Source organism: Microtus oregoni, unplaced genomic scaffold (assembly GCF_018167655.1).
Source record: "Microtus oregoni isolate MIOR12 unplaced genomic scaffold, Mior012 000044F_ref0000062, whole genome shotgun sequence".
Taxonomy (NCBI): domain Eukaryota; kingdom Metazoa; phylum Chordata; class Mammalia; order Rodentia; family Cricetidae; genus Microtus; species Microtus oregoni.
The window spans coordinates 10,685,715-10,706,961 of record NW_024543218.1 but is presented as its reverse complement, the minus strand read 5'-3'; the positions used below and the strand labels follow the sequence as shown (position 1 = coordinate 10,706,961).

General features: G+C 40.2%; 1 protein-coding gene across 2 annotated transcripts in view; it reads right to left on the bottom strand.

Annotated features, from left to right (window-relative positions):
- Positions 1-21,247, bottom strand: part of LOC121434733 (endosome/lysosome-associated apoptosis and autophagy regulator family member 2-like) — a 159,171-nt gene that overhangs the window by 70,602 nt on the left and 67,322 nt on the right. The window contains exon 2 of one of the 2 annotated variants that reach the window (XM_041633661.1): positions 11,944-12,064. The exons of the other annotated variant lie outside the window; for it this stretch is intronic. Within the exon in view, the coding sequence (XP_041489595.1) occupies positions 11,944-12,064 (121 nt within the window). The remainder of the gene's footprint in view (positions 1-11,943; positions 12,065-21,247) is intronic. 2 annotated transcript variants of the gene reach the window in all.

The following is a 21,247-nucleotide window of genomic DNA, read 5'->3' as shown; positions in this document are numbered from 1 at the left end:
TCCACTATTGCTGGGAGTCTTAGCTGGGTCATCCTTGTTGATTCCTGGGAATTTCCCAAGTACCAGGTTTCTCCATAACGTCATAATGGCTCCCTCTATGAAGACATGTCTTTCATTGCTCTCCCACTCCATCCCTCCCCCAACTAGACCATCCCATCCCCTCATGTTCTCATCCTCCATCCCCACTCCTCTACCACCTCCACCCTCAGTTTACCCAGGAGATCTCATCTATTTCCCCTTCCCTGTGACCCTCTTAGGGTCCTCCTTGTTACCTAGTTTCTCTGGAGCTGTGGACTGTAGTCTGATTTTCATTTGCTTTGCATCTAGTAACCACTTTTGAGTGAACGCTTACCATGTTTGTCTGGGTTACATCACTCAGGATGATTTTTTTCTAATTTCAACCATTTGCCTGCAAATCCCATGATGTCATTGTTGTTATAGCTAAATAATACTCCATTGTGTAAATGTATCACATTTTCTTTATCCATTCTTCAGTTGAAGAGCAACTAGGCTGTTTTCAGGTTCTGGCTACTACAAATAATACTGATATGAACATATCTGAGCAAGTGTCCTTGTGGTATAATTGAGGATCCTTTGGGTATATGCCAAAGAGTGGCATTACTGGGTTGTGAGGTAAATTGAAACCCAGTTTTCTGGGAAACTACACCACTGATTTCCAAAGTGGCTGTAAAAATTTGCACTCCCATCAGCAGTGGAGGTGTGTTCCCATAACTCTCTCCAACATCTGTTCTCAGTGTTTTTTATCTTAGCCATTCTGACAGGTGTGAGATAGTATCTCAGAGTTGTTTCAATTTGTATTTCCCTGATGACTAAGGATGTGGACAATTTGATATTCTTCTATTGATAATTTCCTATTTAGAACTATACCAATTTTTAATTGGATTATTTGGTATTTTTATGTCTAGTCCCTTGAGTTCTTTATATATTTTAGAGATTGAGATCAGCCAGATGTGAGATTGGTGAAGAACTTTTTCCATTTTGTAGGTTGTTGTTTTGTCTTAATGACAGAGTCCTTTGCCTTACAGAAGATTTTCAGTTTCAGGAGGTCCCATTTATTGATTGTTGCTCTCAGTGTCTGTGCTACTGGGGTTATAGTTAGGAAGTGGTCTCCTGTGTCAATGTATTCAAGGCTACTTTTCACTTTCTCTTCTATCAGGTTCAGTGTAACAGGATTTATGTTTAGGTCTTTAATCCACTTGAACTTAATGTTGTGCATGGTGACAGATATAGATCTATTTGCAATCTTCTACAGGCTGACATTCAGTTATGCCAGCAGCATTTGTTGAAGATGCTTTCCTTTTTCTATTGTACAGTTTTGGCTTCTTTGTCAAAAATCAGGTGTTCACAGGTGGATTAATGGCAGAATCTTCCATTTGATTTGATTGGTCCACGTGTCTGGTTTTATGCCAACGACAAGTAGTTTTTATTACTAGAGCTCTATAGTAGTTCCACAACTAGTTCCACGGGCCGAAAGAACACTTAGCTGCCACTTCTCATTTAACCAATGGATTATCGCTATCAGATAATCAATACTTGAATGGTCACCCAGATTTCCAATCATAATTCTCCTAGGAAAATGAGAAGAAGGCGTGTCTGGGGAAAATGAACAACATTCTCAGTCCAGCACGCCTTGCTTCTGTCTGTCTTCAGAGCCAGGGATGAGGACAGTACATCCACACTCTCACTTTCAGATCTGATGTGTGCAATGCCTAGGCAGAAAAAAACAATACTTTCTCTCATTCTGCAATAACGAAAGTGCGGTGGGAGGAAGCCAAGTCATTACAATGAAACAGGCCACTTTTTACCCTGTCTGTGATTCACAGGAAGCTGGCTTGTCTTGGCTTAAAGAAAACATTTGTTCCTCTTATCTAGCAACAGTTCTCTTATTGTAAGGAGATATTTTCCTCCAAGGAAGACTGGCAGTGACTGTCAATTGCCTATCATGTTCGATCTAGGCAGAATGAGGGTTGTGGAAGACAACTTATCCAAATTCTGTAAATAGCATTTGTTCTCCTAAGAATAAATAGACAAAAGCATTAACAAGACTCATTAGTGTTACACTATAATTTAGAAGTCATTGAGTTTGAGGCATGATTTGATCACAGAAAACAGTGAATCTATACCTAATCAGTCATCTTTTATCCAGATGATCAAAGGACTTTTGAGACCTTGTGGCTGTTCCAGGTGTGATAACATGGATCCCGAGGCTTCTCATTTGCATCCGTGTCTGCATCTGCATGGCACTGCCCACCTCTTCAGACATCTCTGCAGGCTCTCCTGGCAGACTCTACAGGCAGCAGAATCTACACCCTGCTTTACAAGATGTAAAGCTTTCGCCCTTGAAGCTAGAGGATTTCACTACAGCTGATCCAAGAAACCCATTTCCAGGAAAAAGGACGGCATTGGGAAAAGCTTTGCCTTGGAAGTCAAAAGACGAAAGTCTTGGGTTTAGCATGGCCACAAGGCTACTTGAAGCAATGTGTGGAGTTACTGTGCAAGCAGGAACTACACAATTAAATAACCAGGACTGGATCCTCAAAGTCAAATCCTACTAATAATAACATCGAACTTTTCACTAAGATAAAGTGTGGCTCACACAGCTGGAATATCTACATTTTTAGTTGTGTACTCCTTAGAGAATAACAATTTTTACCTCTCACTGTATAAAGTGAAAGTTAGTCAAGAGATTCACAAAAGATACATTGATAAGGCCAATTCTGACTGACCTTTCAACTGCCATTCTAAAGACCATTTAGTGAAAGTATTGCCTCCGATATCTGAAGACTGATTCTCACAGCACATCTCCTTTCACACATCCTCATACAACCATCCAGGTAGAATTCCTGAACTACAAGAAGACTGATCAACCAGGAAAACAGAGCGATGTTAAAACCACAGACAATCCTTTTAAAGCTAGGCAAAGGTAGTTTTCATCTTTAAAAAACAGTAAAAAATACAAGTGTATGTTATTGGGAAATGGAAAAGTCCCAGTTCATTGAGAACAAGATGACCTAAAGTTCAGAAGAAGAAAAAGAGACAGAAAAGGAGGGAAGGAGACATGCAGGAAGGGAGGGAGAGAAGGAAGGAATGAGAGAAAAAGAGAGAGGGAATAGCAAAGGTTACAGGAAGAAAAAGTTCCGAGTACTTGAGCAACCAAAGGAGGCAGATAACCTGTATGTGAAGTTGTTTCTCTCAAGTTCTGGTTATGCCCTAACACTCTGGCTCTCAGCACCCTGAACTTCTTGTCCTTGGAAGGTGCCTGCCATCGTCTACCTCCTGAGAGTCTCTCCAATCTTACTGCAGTTTTTAGAGCCAAGTTCCCTCCCTTCCTTATGGGACCTTTTATTTTGATAAGCTTCCTTAACCACAGTCCCCCTCAAATACCACTATTGCCAAGGGCCTGGTTCTACTGTTCTCAGCAGTTTCTTCTTTATCTCATCTCTCAAGGCTGGAATCCACTCCAACCTCTCACCTGCCACTTGTGGACTCCTGAGCACACTCAAGGCCCCACCTGGAAACGCACATCAGCATTCCGACACCAAGTCTGCCAAGAACAACGCAACTCTGTGACGTACACAGAGTGAATTCTTACAAGTCTTAGTAGGTATTTGTGTTTCACCAACGAAAACAATGCCCTGCCAGACTCTGAGTTAGGGACACAAATGATTCCGTTTACAGTATGGTATTCTAGACTTTTCTTAAGAATCATGATAGAATACCAGCTGTCTTCCAAGGGCTTATTCTATGTTGGCAAGAATAAAATTCTAAATGAAGAAATTCTGTAGCTGAAAACTCTGCTTATTTTTCCTGATATTTGCAAATAAAGAAAGCATATTATACATATAAATCACTGATATGCTAAGCACAAACTAGTCAAACTAACCAGCTTCCTTCTGCATATGAGTAACTACAAATGTTCTTAAAGTTCTACATGCTAGACTCTATGCTTTCTGGAAAGTTACTACAGATAAAAATAAAGTCTACAGAGAGGTTTAGCCAATTTAAAGGATCCACAAAGAAATACATCTGAGTCTTTACATCCAATCTTCTAAAAATCCCATTTTATCTATCCTGTATATCCATTTTACCAACAGGTAGAAATTGGCAGAATATATACTCCTAAAGGAGGGTTGAACAATGATCAGGGGTGCACTGTACCATGTTACAAAGGGGCAGCCCCATGAGGTTGAGAAGATGGTCTCAGTCATGGGATCTTGTCTGGTTTGAGACTGGGCAGTCTTGTGCACACTGTCACAGTCTCTGCGAGTTCACGTGTGAATCAGTCCTTTTGTGTTTGGAAGATACCATTTTCTTGGAGATATCAACCACCTTTATCCCTTATACCTTTTCTACCTCAACCTTTCCACACAGATCCCCGAGTCTTGAGGAAAGGAATTTGAGAAAGACAAATCAATCATTTTTCCGGAGGTAGGCCAACAACAAAATAACATAAAATGAACTGTGTGTGTGTGTGTGTGTGTGTGTGTGTGTGTGTGTGTGTGTGTGTGATCACACGTAATCACGCATAAACACATGCCTTTTTAATTTGTTTGGTATTTTTGTCTTACTGATTTTTTTTCTTAGTTGGTTTACCTGTTTTGAGTTTTTTTTTCATTTTTTGTTGTTTTGAGAGAAGAATGAACATGAAGTTGGGTGAGTTAAGAAGATAGGGAGATCTCAGAGGAGTTAGGGAAAAATAAAGGATATGACCAAATAGATTTTAATAGAAATTTTAAAAAATGAGAAGAAGGTGGTTGAGGAGCTCAATCTGACAATGATTAGTGTCAGATCTCAATTCTGAGTGTGACTTAACTGTGTCTCCTAACTTCAGTTCAGTTCACCTTCTGTTTAAAAGGGTTCAGAAGACACAATAAAGATTGGGTTGGTTTTTTTCCCTTTGGTTGTTTTGATGACTAAATGAATTTAAGACATGAATATTTAACATTTAAATTTGTGCCTGCATACAACAAAGATAATTTATTCTGAATACTGCAACTATAATTCTGACTCAATTACACTACGTAGTTATGAGTCCAGACAAAACAGATTATATAGTTTAGCTCACCTCTCATGAACCTGTGACTGTCTTTGGGTCAGAGTCCATTGTCCTTTGTATGACACAGGAGATGACTGTGACATTCATTAGAATCTCTGTCTTGTACACATTACCCTCAAAAGCTAGCCCTGCAACCCTCACAGAAGACTTGGGAAAATCGACACCCATTCTACTCAGCATATATACATATACATACATATATATAGTGTGTATATTCTATACACTATACATATATATAGTGTGTACATTCTATACACTATATGTACATGTATGTGCATATATGTGCATATGTGCATGTACATGTATGTGTATGTATATATTTACACATTTATACATGTACATATATGTATGTATAGTGTATAGAATGTATACACTCTATATATATGTATGTATATGTATGTATATATATATATATTTCAAGCAGAAGAACTTTATAATTCACTTCAGAGGTTATGGCTGGTACCAAATGTATGGATCTTAAATCTCATTATAGCCTGAAATCAGGATACATGTTCCTCTCATGAACCAATGAGAAAGTAACAGTTCTCCATGTTGCTCAGCAGGTGACTGATAACTCTGAACTTTAAGTTTACATCTGCTTCACTCTTGACTCCACCTGAGTGCCTTACCTTCTTGGCGAGGTCATCCTACCTAACACAGGTCCCCTTCCCTCCTTGGCGAGGTCATCCTACCTAACACAGGTCCCCTTCCCTCCTTGGCGAGGTCATCCTACCTAACACAGGTCCCCTTCCCTCCTTGGCGAGGTCATCCTACATCACAGGTCCCCTTCACTCCTCTTTTGAAGGAGCTTTATTTACTTCTCTCTCCTGAAACGAATATCTCTGAATAAATATTTACTATTTTCACTGTTTTATATCCCCTTGTCAGTAAACATGAAGAATATCCGAAAATGTCTTTTCACTGAATAAATTAAAGCTCAACGAAAATTGTGGGGTACTTTTCTCAAGGACAAACAAATTAGTTTCAGAACTGAGATTAAGCTAAATATCCGCTGTAAAAGGTGATTATCGAAGCACCAGAAGACTGTAGGAGAAATCTATAAGAAATTATATGAAATGCTGAAATCATAGCATAACTAAATTTATGTATAAACTTACTGTTTTCAAGCATGGTGTTTTTCTCTAAGATCTAATGGATATTTGTAAAATTCAATTTCACATATCTTATTTAAAGTTGTTATGTGATATACATGTACCAGGTAAAATATTGAATCAAGCTAATTAATATACCTCTGATTCCAAATAATTGGTGTTTGCTCTTTCTGACCAAATGAAACATTATGCATTACTAACATATTCCAATTCCATTTGCTGCTTCTGTTAGTTCAACTGGTTTAGATTTCACAAGTAAGAACAAAGTGTTTGTCTTTCTGCTTCAATAGTGCCCTTCAATTTCACTGAGTATAATGACTTCCAAGACCATCCATACTTTTCAAAATGACATAATTCTTAACTTTTAAGACAGTATGGATAGCATACATAGTCTACATTTTCTTTAACTTTTGTTGTTGTTGTTATTGTTGTTTGCTTCTGTTTTTGAAGCAGATCTTACTTTGTAGCCTAGGTGGCCCTGGAATGCTTGTGTAATCCAGTCTGGCTCCAGATTCATGGAAATCTGCCTGCCTCAGCCTCCCAAGTACTGGTACCACACACATGAACGACCACATCTTGCCTTCCATTCATTTGTTAAAAGATGTATATATGTATGTATGTATGCAGGTAACATTAATGAGGGGCCTGTTTGTTGGGGGTTTTCTGTCCTACCTGGTACCCCACAACTGTTTAGCCCCAAAGAAAATCACACATAAGTCTCCATAAATTATAAGCTGATTGGCCCATTAGCTCTAGCCTCTCACTGGCTAACTCTCACAACTTGATTAACCCATTTTTCTGATCTATGTTAGCCATGTGGCTCAGTACCTTTTTTCAGTGGGGCAGATCACATCCTGCTGCTTCTGTGGTCTGGGCAGGAGTGGGAGGAATCAACTTCCTCCTTCCCAGAATTCTCCTGTTTCCATTACATCATTTCTATTTCCTGTCTGATTTTCCTGCCTATACTTCCTGCCTGGCCAATCAGTGTTTATTTAAAACATGATTGACAGAATACAGACAATTCTCCCGCACCATATGCATGTATGTTTGTATATATGTACATGTTTCTGTGGGGGGAACAAACATCTTTACTCACACATGTAAGCCAGATGAGGTATGAGGTGCTCTCTTTACTTCTCTGAATCAGGTGTCTCTCTGAACCTGGGGTTCGTGTTTTCCCAGCTAGGGGCTGATATCCTCATGCCTCTGCATGTGTATCTTGATGCAACTGAATAGGATAGAACACTCTTCAAATATCTGCTATGTCCATCCAGCCTACAGGACTGTTCAGATTTACTCTCCCTAGTGGCTTCCTTTCATAGCCTTTCATTACTATAAATGGGATATGGAAGTCTCCTACTACAATCGTATTGCTTATATTTATCTCTCCAAATATGTCAATGTTTGCTTTATATATTGGGTGCTCAGATATTGAGTGTATCTATAATTTTTCTATTTTTCTGTTGTATTGACACTTATAATTATGCTATGATCTATCTCTCTGTTTTTCTCTCACATGCATGAATACACAATTTTCTCTTGCTTAGACAAGTAAGTGAATATCTGTCTAATATAACGCTGAGTATCCCTTAAGAATCATTAGCTTTGAGTCTTAAAATAGATTTGGGAGAAACATGGGAAAAATATGCACCCAACTGAGTATTAATTTACAACCAATCACTGAAAGATCAAAATATAAGCATACCTGTACAAAAGTTATAGCTCATTAAAACCACATCAATTTCTTTATATTACTTATATAATACACCTTTATATACATATTTGTATGTGTATTTTATTACATATGTTCTATGTGCCATATAATTCTATGTGCTATTGACTGACTTATATAATATCAATACTGAAGCACAAGATTAAGCAAAGTTGACAAGACAAAATTCATTTGGTAGTTACATTCTGAATGAAATATTTTGAATAGTCATTCTCAATTAGAAAATGATGTATTTGATGCTATTCTTGAAATTATAGGTTTGGAAATATCTGAAAGAGTAAGGAATAAATGCTGTATTCCATCCCAACCAAAAAGCATGAGAATTTAAAAGAAACAGATGTGTTCATTTCTTCCTCAGTGATTTTAGACCTACTGAAAATATGTAATGGGGGGAAAAACCACCAAGTCCCTTTTCCACACCATCTCCCAGGAGAGTCAGGCCCTCACTCTTTACTTCTATGGTTTGGTTTCAAGTCAAAAGTCCCTGTCTACAGGGTGTGTGGTTGCAGTAGAAAACTGCTCAAAGGTAACTCCTATTTTTGACAATATAAGACCATCAAAGGAACCCCAAGTTTTAAGAAGTACTTTAGAAATCCTACTGGTTCGAGGATAAAAGAGGAAAATAAGCCAACAGTGGAGAAGTAGCAGGGCTTAGAGAGGGCTAAAGCCTCTTGTTCTAAGCCTGGGATAAAGAGTGCAGTGGTTCCGGAACAGCATGCTACCTGCAAGACTCTGGTGGTGAATTATGGTTAGAGATAACAGACTCAGCACCACAGCCTTGGGAGAAGCACCCAAGCTCCCAGCAAGTGAGCTGGAGCTTTTGCAGGAATTACAGAGCCATAAGATCACCTTGTGTCCAGTGTCTGTTGCAATACTAGGGAACTGTAGAAGAGAAAACATAGACTGGACCAGGGTCATCAGCAGAGATCTCTCCCTGCCTTTCCAGGGCCCTGCAGCTTTGGAAACACATATACCCCAGGGATTCAACATAACAAAAGCTGATATATAACTGTTCCTTAGCCTCTCTTGGAAGAGCCTTGCAGCTTGATTCCAGGTGGTTTCTGAAAAGCAAGTATATAGTGGAGTTAACCCAATTTTTTCAGAAAAGTTTACAGTTGATGCATGAGTATTCCTCGGGAAAGGCCTCCTTTACTGCCCCCTTTGTAAACAGGAAAAGATCCATGTGATTATATTTTTGAAGAACCTATAGCAGTTTCAACAAAGGCCAAAATCTGGGTTTGCTGCAATTTTGAAATACTAGGATTGGAGAAAATCAATCCCACACAACCACTGCTGCAAATTCCCTTAACTTACTTGAAGTTGCCATGTTCTACTTTTTAATTGTTTTTTCTTTTCTGTTTGAGCCAACTGGATGACAACAGAGTTGAAAGAACCCTAGCCACATCTGCAGTGAACAGAAGCTAGCTCTGGAGTCAAATATATGTTCAGTGGAGTCTTAGATCTACCACAGTCAACCTAGCAGCAGTTGCTGTACAGCTGTAAGCCTCCATTTTCCTGCCAGTGAAAGAGAGGATTGTTACAGCTTACAAACTCCTAATCTGAGAAGCCGAAATTCTCCCAGAACTGAATTTTCTGGGTTTGTTGACATTATACCACAGGAGAAAATTCTACAGCATTGCTTCCTGCAACAGTTTTTAGTATTCCATAAAAGTAATTACAGGTGAGGTATATAAGATACATATGAAATACAAATGAATCAGGTGTTTTGACTCGAGTCCCATTCCCAAGGAGCCTCATTATGCATATGCAAATATTCCAGAGATAATCAAAGACAGGATGGGATAATGACAGACAGCTCTAAGCACCATGTCCATCACAAGGTCACAACAAGAAATGGTCATTATAGTCAGCAATAGAAATTCCCACTGAAGACTGGGAATGTGCAAGCAATGTGTCTAATGTGATGTAACTGTGCTTCTTAGTTAATTGTGAGCTTGAAATAACCATAACAAAGAAGAAGCAATGAAATCTAAGGCTAAACCAACAATTGCCAGAAGATTTGTGTATGTATGTGTGTCGGTGTGGGTGTATTTGTATAGGTGTGTATGGGTGTGTATGTGTGTGTGTGTATGTATGTGTGTGTGATGTGGGAGCACTTAAATTTCAGATAAAAGCTGATATAAAAAAATGTCCAATCAAGTGTTATTTTTAAATAAGTATAATTTTCAAGGTATATTATGATTGAAACAAAGCTGACTATTAAGAGTTCTGGAAAAATTTTCTTACTGAAGAAGCAAAACCATAACTTTACCTATGAAATGTTATGAAAGTATTGACTGGAAAATGTCTCTGCAACATTCAAGTAGAAATCACTCCTATTTAGGCATGAGCTTTGTAACAAAATTAGCAGCCCTTGGCCATCACATGCAATTCACAGCAAACTGATAAATACTAAAAATATGACTTCCGGCAGAAGAAAGCCCTGATCTAGAATGACCCCAATTCCCATGGTGTAGAGTCCTCCACTATAGTACATTTTAACCTGGACAGCCAGAGCTAGCCCAGACCAGCACACTTCCTATCCATAGAGTAAGCATTTAGAAGAGTTACACAGTGTCTACAAATAAGACTGGTTAAAGGAACCAAGAAATTAAGCCCCAGGGTAGAAAGCACTGGGCAAAACCAATGCAGATTTTGTAGGAAACAAATTTTCACTAAGTTAATTACAGCATTGTTCCCCAGACTGTCTCCCTTTAACAACACTCTGCTCACATTGAGAACAGGTCCTGTGTTCCAGCGACTGTCAATACACCAGCCTGGCGGCACCTCCTTCTCTCTTCACCTCACTGTCTCTTCTGACTCTTGCTAGATCCCCTGACCATGGGGATTCTCAGGTTTCTCTGCATTTATTTAAAATCAGTTACCAAGAACTAAAGGTGATTTTTTTCCCCCACATTTTCTTCATACAGTGAACTACTACAGTCTCCATAGTATCTACTGCTGGTGGTTAACATTTTCCAACTCGTAATAGACACACTGTATGAAGATGAAGGAATCATTCACCCATTTAATAACTTGCTTCTCTGTTTTATTCATGCGGAAACAGAAGCTTTATAGAAATAGCTTTTGGAAGACCACAAGAAAATTGAAGTGATTTCTCTGCCAGGTCTAGAAACCAAGGCCACAGTTGGTCTATTTCACTGTATAAACTCCAAACTAACCAACTAAAATATTTTTAGAAGGTAGTTTATAAATAAAAATAAATTTGATGATATATCTTCACGTTAATTTAAGAGGCTGAATTTCAAGTCTTCTAATCTTCAGAAGACAAGATATTGTATGTACTATTAGCAATACTACAGTCTCTACAAGTTACACTTAAAATTATTAAATTAAACTATTTCTGTGGCCAATAAGGGAATCCACTGCAAGAAGAGATCTATGGAGCGTGGTTAAGATGAATGGCAAAAACATGACTATCCTTAATATCAATTTAAAAGTTATCACTTCAAGAGGAATTCTAAGTGATACATGCTTTATCAAATTTAAAAGTATGTATTTTAAAACTAAAAGAGAAAGTCTGTCTTTCTTCTCTCCATAATTTCGAATAATAGAATAAATAGATTAAAAAAATAACATCCTTTAATATTGCCCATGTCTCATTAAGCCCTTCAGACAGAGGGATACAAGATCCTGACAAAGACCCAAGAGTAAAGACACCTACTGCCAAGCCTGACGAACTGAGTTCAATCCCCAGGGATTACAGGGTGGAACCAGAGAGTCAGTTCTCCCAGGGTGTGCTCTGACCTCCATCGCCATCCTATAGCACACCTGCTCCTCCATGCACACTCGCATACAAAGATAGGCACAAACAAACAAAAGTAAAGAAAAAGTACTAATCACTTGTTAAAGAAAGGTTTTGCTGTGTTTCTAGATAACAACACTATATATACATCATTGCCTGGTCTCTTGTGTTCATTTGAATGGCATCTAGAACTGATATGATGAGCTTATGGTTTAATCTGGAAAACAAATGGTCAAAAAAAAAAATCACAACATACTGCATTCTTTGCCTCTCACTGGGTCAGGCAGGCCAGAGCAATCCACTGCAGAATTCGGAATGGCGACCCTCCACCTGGAACCAGTGCTATCACATTCTGTGTATTCAAAGTGGTAATCTTTCTGCAAACAATCACAAAAACAAGCCTTTGTTAGAGCCAGTTCTAACTGGTGACCTGGGTTTTCTCTATCATCCCAAATGGTCTCCAAGCCTGCTTCCAAACTCTTCCCTCTCCTGGACTCTCCCCCCCCCCCCCGCCCCACCCTACCCACATCAGCAGTTCAACAGTCAAAACCGCACCACGCAATGGCAATGCAGAGGAGGCACCGAAGGTCTGGTGGAAAGAGGGCACTCAGCACTAACATTGTTATTGCTAAAAAGCCGACAACACACTTCCCATGTCTCCTTTGAAGGTTTTTTAGCTCTGAGTAACTTATAGACATACGAAAAGAGTGGTGTGTGGAAATCAGCTGTTGTCACTGTCTCAAGTGGCTCCGAGAAGCCAATCATTTCCACTGACCTAATTCTCACGCTACTTAAAACTTAATAGAAGGCGTAATAACGAATCACTCAAACACTACTAAACAGACAAAACTTTTTAAAGCCACTCTCTGGGGCTTAATTCACAACCCCCCAGCATATGGCTATCCTTCAATATATAAACAGATCGTTTATTACAATTTCCCAGTTAAGATCCACTTTGGAATTCTCAAGGTGACTTCCTATATATTTGGAATGCTTGAACTGAGGAATCAGGACAAAATGTTACAGGAGCATTTCAGCCATGAGAGAAATTCCAAGTCTGCCCTGTAATAGTTTCATTTCCATACTCTAACCCTAAAACTAGACCCAGGGCCTCATACCTCCAGGGCAAGCACTCTGCAAGTAGACTGTATCTCCATCCTTACCTGGTTGATACAAGTCAGTGTTCTGAATGTTAACTGTCTGCTTTCTGTACCCGTTAGCCTCCCTAACTATATGAAAGACAGACAAGAACTATCGACTAGCATTGCCACAGGGAAGTTGAAAATGGAATATCATGGCTGCCTGTCTTCTCTTCTAGAATCTGTTTCAATCTGAATGTGCTAAGAATTCCTCCTAATCATTCTGGGCTCTTATGCTAACAGTCCTCTTAATTTATCTCTTTCTTTTCTTTCATTCCTTCTTTCCTTCCTTCCTTTACTGTAAGTACTAAGAACAATCCAGGCCACACTTTTGACAGTTTTCCCACTTCAAATTTCCAACAGAATGCTCCTAATTTCCTCCTAAGCCCTCAGCAACACTGCTGTTGATATTTCTAATAACATTCTACCCATGGCAAGTTACACATTGTAAGGCAATGTAGCCATCTTCTACTACATTTCTCGGTTTTTACTGAGCATTCACCGAGAGTATTTTACATGCCATTTCTACCAATAACCTCCTTAAAGCAATCTAGGCTTTTCTCCTCAAAATTTCTCCAGATTTGACCCATCACACAATTCTAAAGCCACCTTCTCACCTTCAGCTTTTTGCTTGGCAAAATTTCCTCAGGTAAAGATCAAAAAAAAAAATGTTCAGTAATTTCCATGGCAGTGGTAACAAATCATTACAGCCGTAATGGATTTTCCCATAGCTCTGTAGGCATTACATCCCAGGACAGTAATCATGGGTCTGACCAAAGTCAGGCACATCAGACAGATAGTTCTGTCTTGGCCATGGGTGGAACACTTCCAAGGTTAATTTTCTAAGTCATAAAAGCACCCTTTAATATTGTAGAAGAACAACCCTCTCTTGTCTTGGCAAGTCAGCCCTTGAGTGGGAACTGTCAGATGCTCCCTTGTGGAGGTTGAGGCTGTTGGAAGCAGAGGCTGGGGTCACGTAGCCCCACTTCAGCAACTTTTCAGTGCTCCGAGCTCTCCACAAAGAAACCCCACTTCAATGGCAAAGAACACAGCAAGTACAGTTGGAGCTGCAGCTTCCTGATGTGGGAGTGTCATATATCAATCTGTTGATTTCATTGATTAAGCAATAAAGAAACTGCTAGGCCCATTTGATAGGCCCACCCTTAGGTGGGTGGAGTAAACAGAACAGAATGCAGGGAGAAAGAAGCTGAGTCAGGAGTCGCCATGATTCTCCCACTCCAGACAGACGCAGGTTAAGATCATTCCTGGTAAGCCAGCTCGTGGGCTACAGCAGATTATAAGAAATGGGCTAGTCCAGGTGCGAGAGTTAGCTGAGAAAAGGCTAGATATAATGGGCCAAGCGGTGTTTAAAAGAATACAGTTTCCGTGTAATTATTTCGGGTAAAGCTCGCGGCCGGGTGCCAGGAACGTAGCCCGCCGCTCCTATTTCAACAGCTTCCCCTTCAGGTCTTGCTCCAATCCCAACTGCTCCAGCTTGAGCAAGCATGGAAACCTTGGGAATGAAAGTTCCTGAAAAGACCACACATTCTGCTGAACCTTTGCAAGCTGGTTGCTACTTCAAGGCTGTGGAGAGGCGGAACACTGAAACTCAAGAGTCAAACTGGCCTTAAAGTAGCTTTAGTCTATTGATTAGCACCTACTGTCTTCCTCAACCTGACCCAACACTTAAGGTAATCATTAGGTAAATCCTTTGAAATATACTCCTAGTTTCCAGCCAACCAAAGGGTGAAAAATGCTATCATATAGCACCCAAAGACTATTACAGAGTTTACTCCACTTTGATGTAATGTGGCTGTCTAGTGCTTCCAACAATGTCTTGAAAACGCCCTGTTTTATACCTTCAACAAACTGTTACCACATTGGAACATGGAACTTGGGGTAACTATGTGTTCCTAGGTCATTGCCACTTATACTTCAGACAATACTATTTCTTGTCCCTAAGAGTTGTGCCCTGCTGCTGGGGTTCCAGAGTTACCTGTTGGCAATTATTCTGCAAGGTTTTATTAATCACAGACCTGTGAAAGTTGGGGAACAGCAAGACCACCACCAGCAGAGACAAAGAAAAATGCTTATGATTGACAGAAAGAAGGCTAACCTATCTGAGGTTTCTGATGGAACATCCCTATTCATTCTTGGGCAGTCAAGCTTTATGTAAGGCTGTAACTGACAGAATTATAGTTGAGTACCGGGATGTTGTGCCTCTCTTCTGACTATGTAAGTAGGCTGTTTCCCACCCCTTTGGGCTTATCTAGGACCCTTTTCTCCTGTGCCCTACACACTGGTATTCAATATTAGGTCAATAAAAGCTTCTCCCAAATGCCTCTTTGCATACTTGCCTTGATCACAGGTGGAACATGTTGGCTATCCAAGGAGCAGACAAGACCCCGGGGTCTCCATCCTGGGCAGCAGCAGTGGCAGTGAGGAGAACATGAAAATTTCCAGACAGCCAGAAAGAGCTGGGTGCCCTGGACCCAAAGCTATAAGCTGTTAGATTAGGAGACAACTGAAGAGCTCCAGAGAGCGGTTGGAGGCAGAAATCACGAGAAACTAAGGCTGCGGGACCCAAGGGGTCATTAAGAGAGGGTCTGAAAGTACTACCAAAGTTGAAGATTCAGGTATAATCAGAGTTCAGGGATTGCAACTCTAACCAGTAGGTACTGGCACTCTGAGCCCAAAGCAAAACATCTCAACTTGACCACGAAGAGCAATAAGCCTCCAGCTCCGAAAGCTTGAAGCCATAAGCCTCTTTTATCCAAGGCTTAGAGCTATAAGCCTCTGGATCTAGAAACTTGTTTTCTCAGGCTCTGGAACTCAGGGTCATCAACACTAAAGTTACTGCTTGCTTCTCGTCTCCCTATGGCTTTTATTGGATAGCGTGAAGGACTCTCCCTCCATCCCGTGACAGTATTGCAAGGTGATATTTCCCGAGGAAGCTAGAGGAGAAAATCCATTCCTACCTTTTTTCAGCGTGGGTTGGCATCCAGAATTCCTGGCTTGTGTCTGGATCACACTAGCCCCTGCTTTGTGGGGACACTGCCTCCTCCTGTGACTGCCTTTGAGCTTAACATCCATGCTCTATCTCAAATATTTCAATTTGTATGATTTTTCTTTCATGTAAGGCAATGTTTACTGGTTCTAAGAATTACAGTCTGAGAATCTTGTTTCTGTGTTTGTTTTTGCTTTATTTGAGAGAGTATCTCTGTGATATCTATGGAGTATAGCCCAGAGTGGCCAGGTATTTGCATAATGGCTTTCATACTTCTCTGGTTCCCCGCTATTTGTATTCAGACGGCTTTCTTATTTCCATATCCCAGAGAGAATATCCTAACCTCTATGTCTAAAATTTAAGTTATTTCTTACCCTCCTTGCAAAATAATGATGCTATGAAGTAGGACATGAATTTCCTAGGCAGCAAGGCCTTTGAACAGAGCAGGGAGGGCTCTCCCTGACTCAGGTTGCCAGTCGTGAGATGAGAAGAGTGGTTAGTTCCAGGAAACAGGGGCTTGTCTTCTAACTGTAAAGTTGAATATAATACGCTAATTGAGTTTCCTATGACTATTTCCCTCTATCTGCCATCTCTACAGCACCTGACAATTAAAAGTTTTGTAGATACAGTTGTTACCAAATTCTGAGGATTCCCGCAGGAAGCATAATGTGTTTCTTTGTGATTTAAAAATATTGAAATGCAACCTCTTGCAGTGCTCGGTCCTTGAGAATTTCAACTGCAGTCTATAAACTAGATGCATTTTTTTCCAAATTATTTAATAGACCATTTCATGTGAACTCATAACAATTTTAAGACTCTCCAGTCCTCAAATCCATCAAATTATCTAAAAGTGGTATGGTGTAGGAAGATTATTGAGAAAAATTATATATAACCTCCCAAATTCCATTCAGAGAACTGAATAATGAGGATCTCAGTCCATAAATGTTCATATTGATAGAAACATTACAGAACCCCAACTACTTGATAAGCATTGATTTCTGGAGACTGGAGAAATGGCTCAGAGATTAAGTGCATGGTCTATACTTCCAGAGGACCGGAGTTTGGCCCCAACACCCACATGGTATCTCACAACCATTTAAATACTCCAGTTTCAGGGGATCCAGCACCCTCTTCCAGCCCCATTGGGCATCAAACAGGCACATGTACTCATATATGTACACATACATATATGCAGGCACTCATATATACACATAAAATAGAAATATAAAAATCTTTAAAATGCCCTAGAAGTAAAGGGAAATTTTTTAAAGAGATAAAACCATTTTTATGCAAATACAAAATTAATGCATGCAAAAGGTTTATGACTAACTAGCAAGTCAAAGCCATAAAATATTGCTACCAGTTCAAAGGAGAATTCAAGGGGCATACAAATATAGGTGACCAGGAAAGTGAAAGGCATTTACTTATGCAAAGTGACAAAAACCCAGAGGATAAAAATCAGTTGCATTCTAAAGACAAAACAGTCTCATTTCTGGGTAGGAAATGCATTTCTATAACTCATCATTATGAAATCCTTTAGTGACAAATGATTGTTCAGGGCCTCTGAAAAACCCATCACTCAGAAAGGTACACTCGCTAATCTTTTCTGCCTGTTGCAACACACTTCTTAATTTTACCTGACGAGGGGAAATTTCTTGACAAATTTTCCAAACCTTCAGGCCTCCTGATAGTGTATCACTACACTGTGAGTCATAGACCCTACTCACAGGCCACAGGCTGCAACCCAAAACCTAGGGCAAGAACGCACACTGCTCCAATGCTCAGGCTGTACCCATACATACGTGTAGGTACATGTCTGCAAAGCACAGGGTGCTACAGCATGGGGACATAGGGACACAGTCCCCCGCACACACATGGTTCCGGGAGCCTGGGAAATCTTACACTGAAAATACAACCCAAATGAAATAGGACATAGAATTAAAGGGGAAAAATCATCCTTCCACAGTTATCAGGACCCTCCCCCTCCCCCCACACACCATACATGTGTCACAAGACATGGTACAAACAGGCTTAGACCCTCAAATAAGTGCAAACTGGGTCATGTTCCATGGAAAACACAAAATGTAAGATATACTCAATGGACATTTGATTCCCACAGTATCTCCCCAAACTAAGTCATCACAAAAACCCTCAAAATGCTCACTGCAAACTTTGGGTATCATTATTCAAACTGGGTATAACATTTACAGTTTATATACATAGGCTATATACACGATGTCTAATAAATCTCATACAAAAATAATGCTGACATATTGAAAACATGCTTGCATTACTTTCAAATGGACATTGTGATAGTCAACCTTCAGTGCCATAATGAAAGGTCAGGTGATTCATTTATTTGTGTATGATGTACGTACACAAGTATGCACACATATGTGAGCCCACGCACCCACATGCTTAAGCTGAAGGAGTATGTCTAACACCTTCTTAGCTCACGCTCTACCTTATTATTGGAAACAGGGTCAATCGCTGAACAGGAAATTTGCCCTCTGGATGGGCTGACTGGCCAGCGCTCTCCTGGGATTCACCCGTTTCCATCCCCCAATGCTAAACTAACACACATGCAGTCACAATAGCTTTTGCCTCACGTCCTCTTGTCTTCACTGCAAACACGTTTACCCACTGAGCCATCTGCCTATCCCAAGAGCTTTAACTCATAAAGAAAGAGTTCATTTTGACCCATAATACTGAAGGTTCTGGTCTGTGATGAATTGGCACCATTGTTTTGGGCTCATGGTGAGGCAGGATGTCAGAATAGAGTAGATGGCAGCACACCAAAGCAGCAGCAAGCAATAGAGAGAAAAAAGGCCAGGTCCCATCAAAACCTTCAAAGGAATAGCTCCAATGACTAAGGACCACCTTCCAGACTCCACTTCCTAAAGGTTACTCCACTTCTCAAGGGTACCAGTTTGGTGACCAAGCTTATAACATATGGACCTTGAAGAGACTCCAAGATCTAAACTCAAGAAGACAACAACATTTATCATATATATATATATATATATATACATATGTATATATATAAATGGTTTTGTTATATATAACTATATATATAATGGTTTATACAATAATCTATATGTCATTTAAATACTATATATATTTTACTAGATTTACTACCTGATATTTAATTATTAAATAAGTATTATAGCATTAAAAGCTACATGGGAGACTTAACATTATCTTCTCAATAAGCTTATGATTTTGTCAGTATACTAGATGCAAATACACACACACACACACGCACACACACACACACACATGCACACACTCTCTCTCTCCTTCCAGGAAACCATAAAGAAGAAAGGTTTCAAGCGTAAGCACAGCATTGAAATCAGTGTGCAAGTAAATGCTCTATCTGATCAGAATTACCTGTGAAAAACCCCTTAACTGCCCGGAAGGTACAGTGTCGTACCACTCTCAATAAATTCACCGAAGCCAATTTTGCCTTAAGCATTCTGTCAAGCACCCATTCCTTAGAACTCAGGTAACTTCCGTTTTCGAGGCCAACATTTCTAGAAAGATAAGAATTTCTAATGTTTACAACTGATTTTGACAGAGTATGTTGACTGAGTTTACAAAAAGCCGACTCCTTGAGATGATGACTTTAGAGTTATGGGATGTGAGTCGGAACAGCTTGAAAAGGCAGGGAGAAGAGAGCCTGGAAGACAGGGAAACGCGCAAGTGTGCAAACTCTCACTCATTCCTTCATGAGTGCCTAGCTTGACGGGTATCATAAGCAGGGTGTCAAACCTGAGGACAAAAGGCCTGAAGGTGTGCTGTGAACTGCATTAACCTACAACAGATTAATGGGCGAGGGGGTGAAAAACAAATCACTGAATATAGCTGTTACTATGAGATTTTTTTTTCACATCAATGAACCAAAATGAGGAAATTAGCTCCTCGGTTTCTTGCTATTCTCTGTAAGCAATTTCAGAATTGCCCCTAAAGGATAAAGATACAGCAGAGACCACACTTTCTAGTTCAAAATAAATAAAACAGCAAAGAGGTCTTGGAGGGCGACCAGGGTATAAAACACTCACCATGCAAGCTCGAGAATCAGAGCTAAGGTCCCCAACAAAAGTCAGGCAGCTGCCGGGCGGTGGTGGCGCACGCCTTTGGTCCCAGCACTTGGGAGGCAGAGGCAGGAGGATCTCTGGGAGTTCGAGGCCAGCCTGGTCTACAAGAGCTAGTTCCAGGACAGGAACCAAAAGCTACGGAGAAACCCTGTCTCGAAAAATCAAAAATAAATAAATAAATAAGTCAGGCAGCTGTGAGACAGGGTCCCTGGGGGTTAGGGGAAGGCTAAGAAGTTGGACTAGCCAAATCAGCAAGCTCCCACTTCAGAGAGAGATCACGTCCCGGTAAAATAAAGAGCAAACGAGAGAAAAATCTGATGATAGCCTGGTATGCACATACAGGCATACGAGTGCACACACTCATATGTGGCTGCACATGTTTATGTGAACATACCACAAACATACACACGTGCAAAATAAATACATGGCAGAGGCAGTTCTCGGACTTTGAAGCAGAGAAAAAGATCGACAGTTGTAAAAACACAAGACATGGGACAAAAAAAAAGAAGTGCGTGAAATTTATTTTCTTGGCTTCCTGTCTTCACATAGAGTTCCTCATCTGGATTTTCATGCAGAACATTGAGAGTTTCATCATTTAATGAGACGGCTATTCCCAAAGAGCCCCTTAATGGAAGGGCTCAGCAAGCACCTGGCACACTTAAGACAGTGAAAGGGGGAAAATAGGAGACCGTATTGCCCAGCACAAGAGCTTCAGCTCAGTTCCGATGAGGGAGCAGACCTCAGTGTACAAGGCAAAAAGGCCAAAGCCCGCCAGCATTCAGTGCTGGCACAACCGAGAGGAACGCCATCAGTCTGTGTTAGCAAGAATATGAGCTCAGTTAGACGGCTCAGAAATTTTATTTTCAGATTTTTCTTTTATAAAAGGAACATGATGTTGCCATAGAAACCTATTGCTAAGTAAAGTAACATATATCTGATCTATTTGGGACACATTCTTTTCATCTGTGGATACAATATTTTTTTTTTAGAAAACATTTTTGACAAGTTTATGTTTTGAACCTGACCTTGATGGCGGCCTCCTTAAACAAGTCTCAACAGTTCGCGGTTATTTTTTCTTTTAATTCGATACAGCTTTATTGAGCATCTAACGTGAGCCACTGTGTAAATGACAGAGATACAACCGGAAACAAGACTGTCAAGCATCTGCTCTCAGGGAGCTTACATCTGAATGTGAAGGAGAGGGCATGAGGTTCCTTTCTTACAAGACCGAGAACTTGTACGATGGCCCTCCTGTGGCCCAGTTAGCAGGGTCTAGGCGCAGAGGGGCACAGATCTAGATTCCTGTCTCGCTTGTCT